This window comes from Lutjanus erythropterus, chromosome 6, assembly GCF_056507025.1.
Source record: "Lutjanus erythropterus isolate fLutEry1 chromosome 6, fLutEry1.hap2, whole genome shotgun sequence".
Taxonomy (NCBI): Eukaryota; Metazoa; Chordata; class Actinopteri; order Lutjaniformes; family Lutjanidae; genus Lutjanus; species Lutjanus erythropterus.
The window spans coordinates 13,342,015-13,360,272 of NC_139322.1; the positions used below are offsets into that span (position 1 = coordinate 13,342,015).

Sequence of the window (18,258 nt, forward strand, 5' to 3'; positions counted from 1 at the left end):
ATTAGCATATTGAGAATATACTCCAGCTGGCAAAGGTGTTTCATTTTAAAAATTTGTAAGTTTTGACTTTTATGGTTCAACTGTGCTTTTGATTTCATCTTACTTTAATTTTTGGTATCAGTTCTGCATCTAGAACATTAATCATAGGTGTTTTTGAGTTTTCTGTAATTATTGATAAGTCAATTAGTGGCCCTAGCCTTAATAAAAAGTCTTGCATAATTACCCATATATTTTATGAATCTAAATAATTACCTATTCTTTCTCACCAAATTGTCAGCCAAGCATTTGAAGATTTTTTTGAAGCTCTACTTATTGTTGTCTCACTTTTCTTTATTTCACAGGACTTGAAAAGAAACGGCCCAATCTTCTTTTGGGTCTGGTAATCATTCAGAAGGCAAAACGTCCAGGAGGCTTGCCACAGGACATTGAAGAGAAAAGACCCAAAGTTCATATGTCCAAAGATCCTATGTGGATCCCAAAACCTCCAGTCCTCTATGGTTCTGACAAATTGGAGATATTCCAACCATATGACCCAGAGACTCCTGTGAACACCACCCCTCCTGGTTCACCATCTTGCCCTGGATCACCATCAGAATCTTCCTCTTCTGGCTCAGTTACCATACCATCTCTTTTGACTTCCATTAGAGAAAACCATCCTGTTTCTACCTCAGCCACTATTGCTGCCACTCAGTCAACCTCTAATAGCATCTCTGACAAAAATCCCAACAAGACACCACTCCAGACTATCTTGAAGAGTTTGTTCGGCAATAAGCAAACTGACTGCATGGTTTCCACTGCCGGAAGTTCTGCCACAACAACAGTTAGTGCTAAAAAGCCTCCAGTATTTTCTCAAGTGTCTGGATCAATGGTGGACCCGATTGTCCAACAGTATGGACAGAAATCCAAAGTCAAAGAAATAGAAGAAGAGGAAAATGACTTTGACCGACCATATGATCCAGAAGAGGAGTATGATCCAGCAATGGGATATGGAATGGTTGCTCCACAGAGCATAGAAAAAAATAAGGCAGATGGCCCTGCAGTATCAGGCTTTGTAGATGATGATGTGGCCTATGATCCAGAGGACGAGACTATCTTTGAAGATATGCAAAGTGATGTTGTAACAAAGGCCCCTGCTCCAACTCAAATGTCAGATTCTCCATCATGCTCAGCCCCAGTTTCCACTCAGGCTGTAACACCAGCTCCCACATCCACTCCAGTAGAAACGTCTTCCCCAGTTGGAGTAACGCAGAATCTTCCTACAGGCACAGTGGTTGTGTCAGCTGCAACACTAACTGAACAGCAGCGGATGCTGGAGGAGCTTAATAAGCAGATTGAAGAGCAAAAGCGACAGTTGAAGGAGCAGGAAGAGGCACTACGTCAACAGAGAGAGGCTGTGGGTATGTTCATGGCTCACTTTTCTGTTTCTGATTCCCTGATGTCTCCCCCACAAAAATCACTACCTCTTAATCAACTTTCATCTATGCAAAGTGGCATAATACAAACAGAGACAAGGCCCTCAGAATCAACAGACAAGACCAACAATCCTACAGAGACTGTGGACAGTTTAAATGTGGATTCACAAACTGTTAAGCTAGTAGATGAAACTGTCACCCCTAATTTAAAAAACAATACAGATACTAACACAGAGCAAGATGAAACACAGGAAAATGTGAAGGAAAGTGACAAATACTCCTCTGCTGGAGAGATAGAAGATTCTGATGTAGCTTATGATCCTGAGGATGAATCTCTTTTCAATGAAATTCAAGAAGATGTATTTCAAGGAGGCAGCATAAAGAGTCGTGATTCATCTTTGTCCAGATCGGGGCGTAGTGCCTCCCGCAAAGGTTCTCCTCTGAATTCCTACCACAGCAGAAAACGAAGGCTGTCACCGAAGAGGCGAAGTCATCGTGAAAGGGACCGCCATAGAAGTCCTTCAAGAAAGTCACAGCGGCATTCTCCTTCACACTCTCAGAGACGTAGAGAAAGGGATAGACACAGAAGGACTGAAAGAGACAGGTCTAGACATAGAGCTAGGGACCATTCTGAACGGCAGGGTCGCCATCGTAAAGAGCACACTGCACACCGACATTCTCGTGGGCGTAGAAGATCCCCTTCATCTCCTAGTAAAAAAGATTCAATATCAGTTTCACCAAAACGGCACAGAGGATCTTCCCCTCACGTCCTTGAGAAACCATCTACATCAGTTACTATTAAAAATGACCCTGATGGACATCAGTTAAAATGTAATCTTGATGAGAACCCTGATAAAGACTTTCCTCTATGTTCAAATGAACTTCTTTACAATGTGAAACCTGAGATTTCAGAACCATCAGCATCCCAAGAGCTTCATAAAAAGCCAGTCAGTGACCATGATGACACAGGTAGAAATTCCTCTACACAGGTGGATGAACCTTCTCAACAGGAAATTTTGCTTATAAACAAACTTGACAGTACTGTTCCTCTAAGAGAAATTGATCCTCCCATTCGTGATTCTCCTCAGAGCCCTGATCCAGAGCCACAATTTGTGAAGCCTAGCAGTACAGAAAAGAGTGACTATGTTAAGATTGAGGAAATCAGAGATGATGAGACATATACCAGTGTCTCAGTGCCACATGTTAAAGTTGAAAACAATTGCCTGCCAATGGGTAGTCAAGCAACAGTGTCCAATATAGTGTGGCCTACTGTTGGAGGTCCAAACATCAGAGATAAAGGAATGATAGAGACAGACAAACACATAGAAGGGGAAGGTCAGATCTTAACGCATCCAAATCCAGCTACAGGCTCAGATATCCCAAGGTCAGGACCTGATATAGACCCTGTAACAGACTGTACAGAACCTGGTACAAGTGGTCCTGGTATTAGAAATCTAGGATCAGATATACATGATCTTGAACATACGGGACCACAGATATATTCAAGAGAAATGGGAATTAGATGTCCAGGGCCTGACAGGAGAGGTCCACTCATACAAGGCACAAGCCCCAGTACTTCAGTTACTGGACCACACATACAAGACCTACCTATAAGCAATCAAGGGAAATATGCGAGGGATGCAGGCACAGGGATGCAGGGTTCAGAGCCAAATATTAGAAAAGCAGGTGTTCAGCATACTGATAGAACTGGTACAGGGTCAGACGTGAGAGGTTCTGGGTTGAGGGGTCCAGTACAAGATATAGAAAGCTCAAGTTTTCAAGGTGTGAACCCAGAAGTAAAAGGTCCAAACCCACAAAAGGAAGGATTGGGCCCACAGAATGAGAGGAGAGATGAACTGGGACCTGAGATATGTGGCTCAGGGTCAAGGGAGCCTTTATCAGCTATGTATCATTCAAGTCGATCTTTTAGGGGTCTACCAATAGAAGGTAGGGCTCTGGGTATTATAGGAAGAGGTAGAGGCCAAAAAGATAGAGGTGAAAGTCCACATACTCAGTGTATGGGATCTTCCATGGGGGATGGAGGTGCAAGAGATCGAAGTCCTGATATAAGGAGTCCAGGTCTGTCATTTAGGGGCTCAGGTAGAGTTCAGAGGCACTTAAGACATGATGGCAGTCCAGTTTTAGAGGAAAAGGGCCCTCGGAAAAGTGGTTTTCAGCCACATGGAAGAGATGCAGACTTTAGCAGTGTGAGTCATGGTCGAGAAAGGAATCTAGATTTGAATGTTTCTGTTGTGTCAGAGGGTAAAGTAGATAGACTATCCCCAGCAATGGCAGAAGAAAGATGGGGCCCTCAAAGGGGGCAAGATGTACACATGAGAAGACCAGGGCCAAATCTAAATTATGAAAGTGGTGGGTCAAACATGCTCTGCATTGGACAAGAGAGTTGTGGGCCTAGAGAACATTTCAAGCAACCACAGCCAGATTTTAGGGCTGAAAGGAGTGAGCCTGGCCCTGACATGAGAGAATCAGAGACTATGCATAGATTAAGAAGGTCAGATGTGACAGAAAGAAGTTATATTCAGCCTGGTCAAGATTTAGGTAGCATGGGTGGCTCAGATACAAGGGGTGAAAGAAATGAGTCACATGCAAGGAGTTCAGGCAGAGACACTGGAGAAATGGGTTCAAATAGGAGGGATATAGATATGCAAGGAAGAAATGTACAAGGTCCATGGCTAGAGAAGAGAAATGAACAAATGGGACAAAAAGACAGAGCTCCAATGCCGAACATTACAAATCCAGATTGGAGTGGACCAGGCCTTGTGGGTCCTGATGTTAGGGTTCAGATGAGTCAGAATAAAGGCCTGGGTCCACATATGAAGGATCCAGACCAGGGTGGCCTAGGATCAGGCATAAAAGATGATTGGAGAGGTTCAGGTCCAGTCAGGGAGGGGCCATTTATACAAGATGACTGCAGACTCCATCAGCCTGATAGAAGAGGTCCAAACATGAAGGACCTGAGGCATGGCAGGAGAGGACCAGAGGGTCCAGATTTCATGACACCAGGACCTTTAAAGAAAGGACCTGATATTGAGGTCCCAATGCATGAGAGGAGAGGACCAGATGGTCCAGGTTTCATGGGACCAGGACCTGAAAGGAGGGGTTCTGATATTGATATCCCAGTGCATGACAGGAGAGGACTGGGAGGTCCAGATTTCAGGAGACCAGAGTCTGAAAGGAGAGGTCCAACTAATGACAATCTAGGACTCGGCATGAGAGGACCAGCAGGTCCAGGCTTTGAAAGGAGAGGTCTACCCCTAGATGGCCCTGGACCTAACAGGAGAGGACCAGCAGGTCCCGATTTCAGAGGACCATGGCCTGAAAGGAGAGGTCCTGATATGATTGGTCCCGGGCCTGACAGGAGAGGACCAGGAGATCAAGATGCCTGGGGATCAGGGCCTGAAAGGAGTGTTCCAGCTATGGAGGGTTCTGGGACTGATAAGCAAAGACTTGGAGATACAGATTTCAGTGAACCAGGGCCTGAAAGGAGAGGTTTCTTTGTGGAAGGTCCTGGGAATGCAAGGAGAGGACCTGGAGGTCCAGATTTCAGAGGACCCGGACCTGAAATGAGAGGTCCCACAATGGAGGGTCCTGGGACTGACATTAGAAGACCAGCAGGCTTAGATTTCAGTGGACCGGGTAATGAAAGCAGGGGCTTGTCTGTGGAGGGTTCTAGGCCTGACAGAAGAGGACCTGGAGGTCCAGATTTTAGAGGACCAGGGCCTGAGAGGAGAAGTTTATCTATGGAGCATCCTGGGCCTGACAGTAGAAGACCTGGAGGTCCTGATTTCAGAGGACCTGGTCCTGAGAGGAGAATTTTACCGATGGATCATCCTGGGCCTGACAGAGGACCCGGATGTCCAGATTTCAGAGGACCAGGACCTGAGAGGAGAGGTCCAGCTATGGGAGCTCCAGGACCTGACAGAAGAGCACCAGGAGGTCCAGATTTCAGTGGACCAAGGCCTGATAGAGGAGGTCCTGGTATGGAGGCTCCTGGACCTAACAGAAGAGGTACAGGAGGGGCTGATTTCAGTGGGCCAGGGCCTGATCGGAGAGGCCCTGCTCTGGGTGGCCCGGGGCCTGTCAGGAGAGAATCAGGAGTCCCAGAATTTAGTGGGCCAGGACATGAACGGAGAGGTCCCTCTATGCAGAGTCATGGATCTGACAGGAGAGGACCAGGAGATCAAAACAGTGGTGAACTGGGTCCTGACAGGAGAGGACCATATATGAGGGGTCCTGGGCCTGACTTCATGAGACCTGTGTCTGAACAACCTGGTCCAGGTATGGAAGGTCCAGGGCCTCACAGTAGAGGACAGGGAGGACCACACTTCTGGGGTTTGGGGCCAGAAAGTGAACCACCAAATATGGAAGGTCCAGGGCCGAACAGAAGAGGGCCAGGAGGTCCAAACATGAGAGGACCAGGGTTTCAGCATTCCAGTGCAAAAATGGATCCCCCAATGCCTGACAGGAGAGGTCCAGAAGGTCCAAATTTCAGAGGACCTGGGCCAGAAAGAAGACCTCCGGATATGGAGGGAAATGGCAATAGAAGGGGCTTTCCAGGAGGTCCACTGTTCAGAGGTCCTGAGCCAGGTAGAAGACTTCTAAATATGGAGGGTCCAGAGTCAGATAGGAGAAGCCCACACTTCAGAGGAGTTAGGCCTGAAAGATCTGTTATGGAGGGTCCAGGGCCTGACAGGAAAGGCCCAAGAGGTCCAGATTTTAGAGAACCAGGTTGTGAAAGTAGGTGGCCAGACACTGAGGTCCCAGAGCCTGACAGTCAAGAACCAGGAGGTTCAGGGTTCTTGGAACCTGGTCCTGGAAGGAGAGGTCCAGGTATGGAAGGCCTGGGACCTAATTGGAGAAGATCAGGTGGACCTGACTTTAGAGGCCCAGCCATCAGACAGAAAGGTCCAAATACAGAAGGTCTAAGACATAGAAGTGATGACTGGGGAGGGGCTGACTTTAGAGGGTCAGAAGAAAGCCCAGATACAGAGGAGCCAGGTCCTGATAGAACAGGTCAAAACTTGAGGGGTCCGGGGCCCATGAGGAGAAACATTAGAGGACCAGGGCCAGATATGAACAGTCTAAATCAGGGAGAGAGATGGAAAGCGCCAGACCCAGATATGGTATGCCAAGAGCCCAGTAGGGGTGCACCTGAAAATGAATGGAGAGAGCCTGATAGAGGTGGTGTTGGGCCAAACAGATGGGGGCCTGGTCCATTTTTTAGAGGGGAAAGAGAGCCAGACAACAGAGGACAAGGGCATGATAGAAGAGGTCCAGGCATGAGAGGACCAGGATCAGATATGAGAGGGGGTCCAGATATGGGCAGTGACTGGAGGCAGCCAAACTTCAGAGGTAACATGAGAGGGCCAAACATGGAAGGACCTGGGGCTCATAGGGGAGGTCCAGACTTGATGAATTCATGCCCAAACAGGAGAGGATTTGAGGCAGAAGGTATGGATAGAAGAGGTCCTGGAGGTCCGGGTTTAAGACGCCCAGGACCTGAAAACAGAAATTCAAACATTGAAGATCTAGGGACTGATGGGAGGTTTTCAGATTGTGGGGGGTTAGGATCCGAAAGGGAAGGTGTGGACATGGGAAACCCTGGAACAGAAAGACAAGGATTTGATGATTTTAGGAGGGAAAGAAGAGGTCCAGACATGGGAAGCTCAGATAGAAGACATGGGCCTGGGAGGTGGGATACAAATACTGAGTATCCAGAGTTAGACTCAGGAGGATCTGAGCCAACATCACTTAATTTCAATAGTCCTCATCAGGCTGCCAGATTCCAAGGCCCTAGTGATCCACACTCTGCACCACACAGTCGGCCCCTAGGCCCAGCTCATAACACTGGAGGAACCTTCTGCTCTGGTTTAGACAACCTACAAAATCAACAAGCAGTAAAACCCCTGAGACATAGAGGTGCCTTACTCCCTACTCCAACAGAGGGTCTAATACGCTTCCCAAATCGTATCATAAATCCTGACAGCTTCAGCCCAAAACAAAAACAAATAGGACACGTGATGGACAGGGACTGGAGTAGAGGTAGACCAGTGAGCCGAGAAAGAGAGTTGGTCAAAGGGCAGAGACAGGAGCAGGAGAAAAGTCCTGCTAGTAAAACAAGCACACATGGAGATTCAGGTACGAGGGGTGGAGAAGAAAAAAAGAAAGAGGGCAAGGAAGCTGATAACTGATAACCGGGGGGGGGGGGTAGAGACTAGAACCAGTCAAAGTATCAACAATGTTGGTAGTAAAAGCCATGTCAAGCCAAGTTGGACCCCTTTGTGAATGCCCCAGGACAGTAGGGCTGGTGAAGTACAAAAATGCTTAGAATCATTACACTGGGTGCAGATACCACACCGTAACGCACATTGAATGTATTTTTGTTGAGGAAAGTGGCTGTCAGTTTCTTCTCTGAATTTCAACTTGACCTACAGCAAAATCCATGTGAAAGAACAGACATTGTGGCTCATTATGGAAATTCTCAGATGTGTTTGAGTTCATTATGTTCTATTTGATCTTGTTGTGTTTAAAGTAGATATGTTTATTTTTGTTATTTGATTATAACTAAATAATCATTTTAAACATAACGGATAACCTGTAAATTCAGCTACTCCATGTGCAGTTGAATTCAGAAATAGTCAGAAATGTTTTGTACAGAAACTGTACAGTTTTTGTTTCTGTCTTTTTTTTTTTTTTTTTTTACATAGCCATAGTGTCAGTACAGTAAAGTAGCCTTTTGGCTTTTATGTTCTGCCGATTAAAAATAATTTGTTTAATTGTCCTTTTAGAATGTAAAAAGTCAATAAAATGAGACAAAACTTTTTTTAAATTCGTAGTTAGTCTGATTTTGTTTTTGATATTTTGATTCATTGATTGCTATGTGAGTAGTACCCAGGTCTGTAACTTTAAAAAAAAAACAAAAAAAGTGCCATAGTTAAGTGCAGCTTAGGAGTACAAATAAAAGGTCTCACAGGGGTTGATGACTCTTTTGTTGTTTTATTTTTAACAGAGACTGGTGCCTCTTCAGAAGTAATGTCCATAAAAGTCTTAACAGTACAGTGTAAGACTACTTTAATAAAGTCAAAACCTTTACTCAGGTAAGAGTCTAGTGGTGATGGAAAGAGTACTGAAAATCTGTACTCAGGTACAAGCACTGTTACATTGCTAAAATAATACTCAATTACAAGTAAAAGTACTGGTGTTAGAAATATATAAGTTCCTTATTTAACAAATGGCTCTAAAAGACAAAATCTCAGATAAAGTACAGTTATTGCCATAATTATTTATTAAATATCCATGAGTACATTTTTAAATGGTAAATTCATAACAGCAATTAATCAATGAATGATCAGTTATTAAAATTCTTACTCTAAATGTGTGCTTCTGCAGCATTTTGTTTTGTAGTTTTGTTTGTATGTCTTTGTTTTCATTGGCCTGTTTGTGATCAGATCCCCTGATAGGCCACTAAACTGCAGATAAAATGTTTGGACATTAATTCAAATTCTACTGAACTGTGATTTTGAAAGTAACTAAGTAGATCACATCTAGTAATGCATAGTTAAATACAAGTAAAAGTGCATCCTTGAAAATTCACTCATAAATGTACAAGTATTAAAAAAACTACTTAATTGCAGTAATTTGAGAGTTTGTTATTAGTTACTTCCACCCTTGGAGTCTAGTAAGCAAAATGTAATTAAAGTAAACATTATGCCGATGTAGGTGTGGTCATTATTTGTTAGGTAATCTATAACCATTCTTATTATTTATTATTTGCTTATCATATGCTGTGTATGTAAAATGTTGATCTACAAGTTAATCACAGCTGTTTACTAAATGTATTTGACCAAAAAGTACAATATTGGTCTATGAAATGTAGTGAAGCAGAAATATAAAGAAGCATAAAATATGAGTACTCTAGTACATTACAGGAATCTCAAAATTACAGTAATTGAGTAAAAGTACTTTCTTACAGTCCAATACTGAATATATCCATTAGATAAAGGTATTATAAGACACAAAAACAAGCATACAATCGATGCAATCAATACAAGACTGCATCTAGCCTGCAGCAATGATGTCTGGGATTCTCCAAAGTCACCTGCAAAGCTGATATCTTACCAAAGGGGGGCGACAACATTCAGTTAAATCTTAAGATCTTTATCCAGCATCACATGCATCCACCAAAGAGTTTATAGTGATCTAACTTTGGTACTTACTGTTGTCATTTACCTGATAATATGTATACTTTTACTCAAGTAAAATTTTGCTTGATGTTCACTTGTAATAGAGTATTTTTACATTGTGGTCTTGCTACTCAAGAAAATAATCTGAATACTTCTTCCACAACTGGATAAATGCAAATGGTTCCTTAACTGCTGTGAAATATTTGAACCACAAATTATGTCTAGTTATAGCAGATTACCACTGTCAGACAGCAGCCACAGACTTTATGTCTGCTCCATGAGGGCCCTCTAGAGCTCAGCACAGTAGTCTCTACACACCAAACAATGAACTGAGATAAAAAAAAAATAAAAAAAAAATAGTGTCATATGTCAACTGAGTCAAGTGCTGCACAATTATTCATATCCACTCTGATTTTTAATCCCCTTATCAATCATATGCGTTTATTTTAAGGAATATGAAATCAATCAATATGGTGTCATGAGGGATCAAGGAACTGTGTGTGTTACAACAAAGTATTTTGCAGAAGAGCACTTTGCAGGTTATTTTGCTGTCATAAAATAACACTCTGATAGTTTTCTAGTTTCTTATTCAGTGCAAATTTTGATGTTTTACTAAATATTGTGTACAAATATTGTGCAAAAATATATACATTTTTGATACGATCAAGAGTAGCTGAAATATATAGATTTTTTTTTTTTTTTTTTTCATTTTTAAAAATAAATATTTGTTGCATTTCGGATACTGTCACACTATTTTCTGTCAGTACAAAACGTAAGTTCATAAATTTAAACAGTCCGAGCGAGGCTTGAGCTGAGAGCGGCCGCAGAGTGAAACGACTTCCGGGAGTTGGACGCCAACGTCAGTTAACGTTACTACCCGCGCGGCCATCGGTCAACGAGCCGGCTTTAAAGTAAGTTGGAGACGGAAGAGGGGCTTATATAACTGCAGCTTATTTATGGTTCATCCCTTATAAATTTGGCGACGTGATACCTTTGAAAACATCAACGCGTTTATAATTGCTCACCATTTTAAGTTGGCCAGGTTTTACCCAGACTTAAACGTTAGTCAACATCTTCTCAAATTTACTGACATTAGCTAGTTAGCTAAGTTCCTCGCTCGCTAAGCTAACGTAAATTCGCGAGCTAAGTTAATTATGAACAATTCATAGTCCACAACTGATATATTGGAGCTGTAGATAAATTGTTTAATATCCACTTTATCGGTGTTAGTTTGTTCAGGCTAACATGATGATGACTAATTTATGCTATGCTACAGGTGTCATTGTAGTCACAACACTTGCGCTATTTCCAGGACAAATCACAGTTAATTAGATCGTTGAAGTCGGTTGACATGTAGTCTAACTGTAGCTATCTGACCTGTTCAGGTGAAATATAAGACAAATATTTGTGGGGAGATGCTCTACTGTATTGAAAAAACTAATATGTTTAATGATATGTTTGGAGCATTGGTGTTCTGTGAGAACTATATATCTCTAAAAAGTAAACTTTTACATTTTCCCCAGCAAAGTTACAGTGAGTAGTATGAAGAAGCATGAGGACATTTATATTTAGGTCAATGTTATTTTATATGTTATATTTTGTAGTTATTATAGTGGAAACGGTACCACTTTTGTGCATGGCTGCTACCAAAATCAACAGGGAATGAAAGTTCCTTGTAGTATCTTTGTTTAGAGTAAATGTATCTCAAAAGGACTTGAGTTAAAGTATTAAGTTACATTCCACCACTGAAGACAATTAATATTTCCCCTGCTCTCCATCCTTTCTCTAGAGTGAAGGATGGCCTCCTTTCCCTCAGCCTGTAAAACCATCCATGTATCACCTCTAGGTTCATTCAGAGAACACACCTGTGACTCTGTTGAGGTGACTTTCAGCCAGGGTGGATGTCTTACTCATGATCAGGGGCAGATGATGGGAACTGAGCTTGGTCTGATGGAGATGTCGGAGGTGGAATATACACACCTGCAGCACCTTTTCCAGGCACACATGGAGGCACAAGATGCATCTCCAGATGGGTCAGACGCCAGATCTCACGCTGCTACAGTGATGGTTAAAGACACCACTGGATGCATGGCGATGTCTCCTGTCACAACCACTCAAGCTGTTGACCTATCAACATCAACTGATGAACACAGTCTGGTGATGCCAGGAGAAAATACACCAGCTTCTTATGGAGAGGTCCCAGGGTTTGTGCTGGCTAGAGTCAGAAGAGAAGACAGTCCGACTGAACCATATGCCAACAGCATCACACCTTCACAACAGAGAGCCAGATCAGCTGCTAGAGTCTGCTTGGAGAAAAGATTTAACACCATGTCTGCTGACACCCCAAGACAGCCAGATATTCAGTCCACAGTTATCAGCAAGTAGGTTTCACTGATATACTGTACTGGTTACCACTTGACCTAGTAAATGGTTTATAATTAGGTTGTCAATTACTCTGTAAACACTTTACAAACCATTAGTAATCTGTTACAACGCATTAGATAAAAAGAACAACAGTGACCTGTTTTTGCCAGATAGTCACTGCACTGTTTAGCCTAAGATTCCATTGCTTACTTAGCTTACTTTGTTTTCTCAATTAGCAATAAATCTACCTGTTAGCTCCATCACATGTTTATTAATAAGTTACTGCTTCAAAATATATGTGGGGTTTACATTGTTTTACATTCTGACTGGATGAAGATCCAAGTGTGATTGAAACATTATCTATAACTTTTTGTGGAATGGAGCATGCAGGTGTTACCTTTTTTTTTTTAAACCATTTCTGATAGCCTTGCACTTATGTGATGTGCGTATAATTCCTCTCCCTCTACCCACATAAGTTAACCGCTGTCAGCATATCTTAATATTATTGTTAGACTGTGCGCATTAATAACATTCTTGAAAGTATGCCAACATTAGCTAGACAGACTAATTTTCATTTTAAATAGTCACAAAGTTTCATTTGGTACATCACATTACTAGGTTCATATGCTATAGCTTTGGCAATACTGTTTACCTTGACAATTTCAGCATGGACTGTTTTACACTTTACGATAAGGCTCCCTTTTTCTAGTTATAAATGTCAGTAACTTGCCAAATAGTGAGCCCACATCCATGTATGAAAACTGTGTTATAACCTATTTATAATTGTTTATTAATGATTTATAACCTAATTAATAACCTAATTTTAAATTTTATTAACGTATTGTAAAGTTGTAACTTGTATGGCTATTTATTAGTAGCTGCATAATGAAGTACTCATTTATGACTGTACAACATCTCTGTTGTTTTGCTTCAGTTTTTTGACAATACTTAAGCAGTCTGCAGTGGCTGAAGGGGCAGTCATACAACCTCAAATTCAGAAGTGGATGACGAATCCTCTTGAGGTTTCCAGCCCGTTTGTAGGGGGTGTATTTAACCCAGTCACCAACATGTGTGAACAGGTATGGTGAAAAGAAAAATCGAATTGCACTTTGTTACAGCTTTATAGGAGCCACAGGCAGAATTCATTGTTTAATTAGTTTTTTCCCTGTTTTAATCACAGGTGATCGGCCATATTCCTTACATGGTTGAACCCAGCCATCAGGGTTTAATCATCCCCAAGAGTTTTTCCTGTAATTTTTGCCCGGAGAGGGTTGTAACAAAAACTCATTATGCAAGTGGCAGCAACTCAACAGAGGAGCAGCAGTTGGTGACCAAAGAAAGTAATTATTAGTACTCTAAACATAATCTTATATCAGAAAGTGTAGAGTTTTGTCTGCTATACTACACTGCAATGTGTTGTAGTTTTTGTCTAACAGAGTCTCATTCACACTCATGTTTTTCATAGGTGATGTGGCGACACCTGCTGCTGTCTTGAAGAAGCAAGGTAGCCCCCACAGCTCTCAACCCATTAAGGCAGCTAAGGCGGCCCCCAACTCTGCTGGAGAGCCAGGCAGCAGCAGTAAGAGAAGAGTTCAAGCTCCCGTTACAGTCAGCCAGCGCAGGGAGAGGCACAACAGCAAGGAGAGGGAACGCAGGTGAGCAGCCATTACTAGTAGCTGAGAGTGTCTCTGCACACTATTCCCAACACAATAAACATGCAGTAGTAAAGTCTGTGTAGTAGTAAATTGAGATTTTGGACACCATTACTGTGATTACTGTAATTTACACATTTATCAAAGGCAAACACCTGCTTTGTGGGATTTTTTTTAACAGTTTGTGTACATGCTGTGGCCATTTTTGTTCAGTCATGGGAATTTTGTGGGCATTTCATTAGCACTGAAAGATTTAGTTTATTAAGTGATGAGTTTGTGAACAGAAAATGAATAGGGCTGAAGATTATTTTCATCATTGATTATTCTGTTTTGTCCATAAAATTAAGAAATTGGGGGAAAATGTTGAAATGTTTCTCAAAGCCCAAGATGATGTCCTCAAGTCTCTTTTTTGGTCCACAACCCATCTGATATTATTGTATTGTCATGAAGGACTAAAGAAACCAGAAGATATTCACATTTGAGAAGCTTAAGAGAATTTGGACATTTTGTCTTAAAACCATGACTGACTTAATTGCAGCTCTAAATTTGTTTATCATTTAAGTGAAGCAAAAGTGGCAAATATTTGTTATTTTTCTTGTGTCAGTAAAGTGTGGGTATAAGTGTGTTAATCAGACAAAAACAAGCTATTTGAAGACAACCATTTTATGACATTTTATAGACCAAATGATTCAACTGAGAAAATAACTGCCAGTTGCAGCCATTCATTAGATACTGCATGTCTCAGACACAGCATAAATCTTGTTTACTGACCTCTAAACTTTGAAACTTTTTGCTTAGGAAGGACCAAATTGATCACCCTTTATTTCCAAATCAAAACAAGTCCATCTTGGGTGTCCTGGTAGCATAATGCTTAAGGTGCAAACCACATAAATACAGCGTCCAGTTTGGTTCAACCTGAGGGATGTGTGTTGCATGTTATGTTCCTGTCTCTGTATTTATCCTTTACTTAACCGAAAGGGTCCTATTGAAATACAATATCTCTTCTGTCTGGCCTAGATCAGTAGCAAAAGATAAAATAAAAAGATTTCATATAAAAGTATAAGTGACAAACTAACAGATACAAAACATACATCACAAAAGATAACAAAAACGTACCAAAACACAAAAAACGGATACGATACATACAGAGATCAGGGGCTAAAAAGATCCATGGAAAATAATTACTCTTAAAAGCAATAACAGTGTCCTGTCAAAACTGATTTTTAAGTAATTTTGAACATATTAAGAGAAGATAAAGATTTTCTCCCCATGTTTCATGCCTCTTTATTCTATGACTAATTAAGGCAAAACATTAAAATAGAAGAGCTTCTCTGTTCTTCTTTAAACTGAATTTAACATCTTTTGGGTTGATGTGTAGTTGCCTGATATGCAGACATTGTTAAATTACTAGATGTTAACTAAAAATAATTTGAATAGGGGTAGACAGATTTAGAGCTGCAAAGAGTATGTGATTAATCATTTAGTTGATTGAAAGAAAATTAATCAGCTATTCTGATAATAAATTAATTATTTAAATATTTTTTGTCTTGCAAAGATGCCAGACATGTACTGGCTCTAGTTTATTCCATCTTGTGAAATACTCTTTGCATGGGTGAACAATTAAATATGCAGGTCAAATGATGACTTCACTTCCTTGTTTTTGACCAACAAGCTTGGACCGTGACACATATGTATCCTCCCATTCAACCCGTTAGTGTAACACAACACAGGTGTGTGAGCTTCAGCTGACAATGATCCTGATGAAGACCTTTGTTTGCTGCAACATGTTGGTCATTTTAAATACATGTTGCCATGTAAATGTAAGGTATTTTAGTTTTGCACAAACCCTAAGTTGTGCTTTGGATCGCTTTTGAAGGAGACTGACACTGTATTTCACCCACGCAATGAGCCCCTCACAAAATGGAATAAGCACAGCACACCTGAAGTATCCAAAGAGCACCTGTATGTGACCGCTGCAAAGACCCAGCAGTGTTTCCACTCCATTGTCTTCACATTTACTTGTTCCAGGTTCTCAAATTCATGTAAGAATTCACCACTTTTCTTGGTCTCACATAATAGTAAATTGAATATTTTGTGTTTTTTTTTTTCATAGACCAAACTATTAACTGATTAATCAAGAAACAAATCTGCAGATGGATTGATAATGATATCATTATGTCTTCTGTAGGCCACTGGGGCATAAGACTTTAGAATCTCAGAACAGGGTTGGAGATCAGTCAAGTTTGAGAAACTCTGATTGTTTGTTGTTGCTCAGGAAGAGGATTCGCTCGTGCTGTGATGAGCTGAACATGCTGGTGCCGTTCTGTGAGTCAGATTCAGACAAAGTCACCACCCTGCAGTGGACGACTGCCTACCTCAGATACATCCATAAAACGTATGGAGACACCTTCAAAGAGGTAAGTTCATGTTCTTTAATCTTGAAACATTTTGGCTTGATCATCCTGCAACCATTTTATTTGACTCTAGAAACCAGGAGCTGAAAGACAAAGAGCTTAATTATATCACCTCTTGCTGCCTGACTAACAAGCACTACAACTGACTTTATATGACTTCTGTTACTTAGGGAGTTAAATCAAATCAAATTCTTTCCACTTTTACAGTATAAAATCAAATCAACTTTACTATTTTACTGCAATGGATTATCTAATGTTGCAGTTTTTCAGTCTGGAAATTAATTGACTACACACAAATACATAGCAGCAAATTAAAACAAGCCCTCATCTATATAACTGGATTATGCTGATTGCGTGCAACACCAAAACCACCTGCCATTTCACACTTGCACCACAGCTCTGCACTTATCTAGACATTACTTGGAGACACTGCATGTGTGAATGCAAATGTCTGAATCAGTTGGACTGGAATGTTTTCACAGCACATCATCAATCAGGAGGCTGGTCATGTTGTAGGTAATGAATGTAAACAAGGCAACTGAACTTGTTGAAGATTATTTTTACTTATTAATTTTGGTTAACCAAATATAAGCTTGTAAGAATAATAAACTTGTTTCCCACCAATTGACTTTGTTAATAAATTAATTGAAGAGGGACTTGTTAAATGTTAATAATAGATGAGCATTTTGATCCAAAACATTGTATTAGTAGACTGTCAGACTTGAAATCCTAAAAATCTGTTCAGGTGTCCACAATGTAAAGCTCAGTTAAACATCTACCTTGGCAAATGCAATCATTGATGAGCTGTCCCATTAACACACTACCTGGATGTAGGCTTCCAAACTTTTGTAACGTTTCATTCCAAGACGAAGAAGCCACTTTATACAGGTCTTCATCACCTGCTGACCTTAGTTTCTCAAAATATTACACCATTTCCTCCTGTCTAGTCCCTCTCTGTGAGTTTTAGCAGCTTCCACTCATTTTCCGGAACTCGTCCATCATTTAGGCATCCTAAAGTCAACGTAAATTTAATAGTCAGCCTGTAATTAATTCTGTTGTTTACATCCCAGTACCTCCAACATGGCTGCCCATCCTGGTTACTGACCAAACAGTAACACAGGTGCAAACACTGTTGAGCAGGTCATTGAGTGAATTCTCAGTGAGCGTGTGTGTGTTGATGATGTTGCCTGGTTTTTAGTTGCTTGCTTGCATATTGCTTTTGTTTATTGCTTACATTAAATTCCCTTACAGTTTGAGGAAGTAAAAGTGTGTGTTATAAAATCTCTGCCACCATGGAGCTTCTCTTGTGCTGGACTGAGACTTGATTTGTGAAGTTTACAACCAGCCATGCTGTTGCTCTGTGTACAGTGATGCAGTTACAAAAAAGTTGGGCAGTTAACAAACTTAAAAAAAAAAATACTGACCCACATTGCTAGGTGTTGACTTAACTGGCACCCCAAGCATTCCCAGTCAGATCGTTACAAGTCGACTTTTGATTGATTGCTTGCTCTACCCAGGCGCTACACCTTGCCTAAAGCAAACATGAACTCACAAATGAGTATTTACAACACGACACGGACAATCTCCTGTACTACATTTGTCAAAAGGCAAATACAGACAATGTCCCGACTTGATTCTCAGGACATTGTCCAGAGTTCATATGTGAAAACAGCTACAGACTGGTACTATCTGTCATTAATGAAACAATTTACTATTCTCCCCCTTTACAGGAGTTCCAGAAGGCATTTACTGCTGAGAAAAGACTCTTTCCAAAACTCAGCCTTTCTTTGGGCCAGGACCTGGACCAGGAAATGGATGGGACGCTGACCATCCCTCAAGTGGTAGAGCAATAATCCCCTCTCACTATTTTGCCTAATATATCAGCCAGATATGTAAGTACATTTTAATTTAACCTTAAAAGTAGTTTGGGTTGTCCCATGAGGTCTGACTGTGGGTTAGCCCGATGTGTTTAATATTTTAAATGATAAACACCTTTGACAGGAGCTCTGCTTCTGACTGCATTACAATGATTTAGAAAGTGGAAGGTTTGCACTTACAGTGTGATTCTTAAACAAGGGGTTGGTTTTCTCCGGCTATGGCTGCATTAAGGCACCTCTGTATCAGGCTAGTTGAATAGCAATGTCATTTCTTGTACTGCTAATATAACCCCCCCCCCCCCGACAGCCAACATTTGTAAAAAGGGCTTTACATA

The 18,258-nt window shown here is 41.1% G+C and overlaps 2 protein-coding genes across 2 annotated transcripts in view; both read left to right on the forward strand.

Annotated features, from left to right (window-relative positions):
• LOC146324991 (uncharacterized) overlaps positions 1-7,633 on the forward strand; it is a 34,579-nt gene extending 26,946 nt beyond the window's left edge. The window contains exon 17 of the mRNA XM_084720697.1: positions 342-7,633. Within this exon, the coding sequence (XP_084576823.1) occupies positions 342-7,624 (7,283 nt within the window). The 3' untranslated portion in view covers positions 7,625-7,633. The remainder of the gene's footprint in view (positions 1-341) is intronic.
• Positions 7,634-10,341: 2,708 nt separating this feature from the next.
• Positions 10,342-18,099, forward strand: LOC146324992 (uncharacterized). The gene is made up of 7 exons (XM_084719979.1): positions 10,342-10,527; positions 11,406-11,997; positions 12,915-13,059; positions 13,161-13,320; positions 13,446-13,635; positions 15,908-16,049; positions 17,777-18,099. Exons 2-7 carry the CDS (start codon positions 11,414-11,416, stop codon positions 17,897-17,899), a joined length of 1,344 nt encoding a protein of 447 aa, XP_084576105.1. The 5' UTR covers positions 10,342-10,527; positions 11,406-11,413; the 3' UTR covers positions 17,900-18,099.
• Positions 18,100-18,258: the final 159 nt, after the last annotated feature.

Coding starts and splice junctions, on each gene's coding strand:
- LOC146324992 (XM_084719979.1), top strand. CDS start 11,414: ATGGCCTCCTTTCCCTCAGCCTGTAAAACCATCCATGTATCACCTCTA. Junction 11,998..12,914: donor CAGTCCACAGTTATCAGCAA/GTAGGTTTCACT, acceptor GTTTTGCTTCAG/TTTTTTGACAATACTTAAGC. Junction 13,321..13,445: donor GCAGTTGGTGACCAAAGAAA/GTAATTATTAGT, acceptor TGTTTTTCATAG/GTGATGTGGCGACACCTGCT.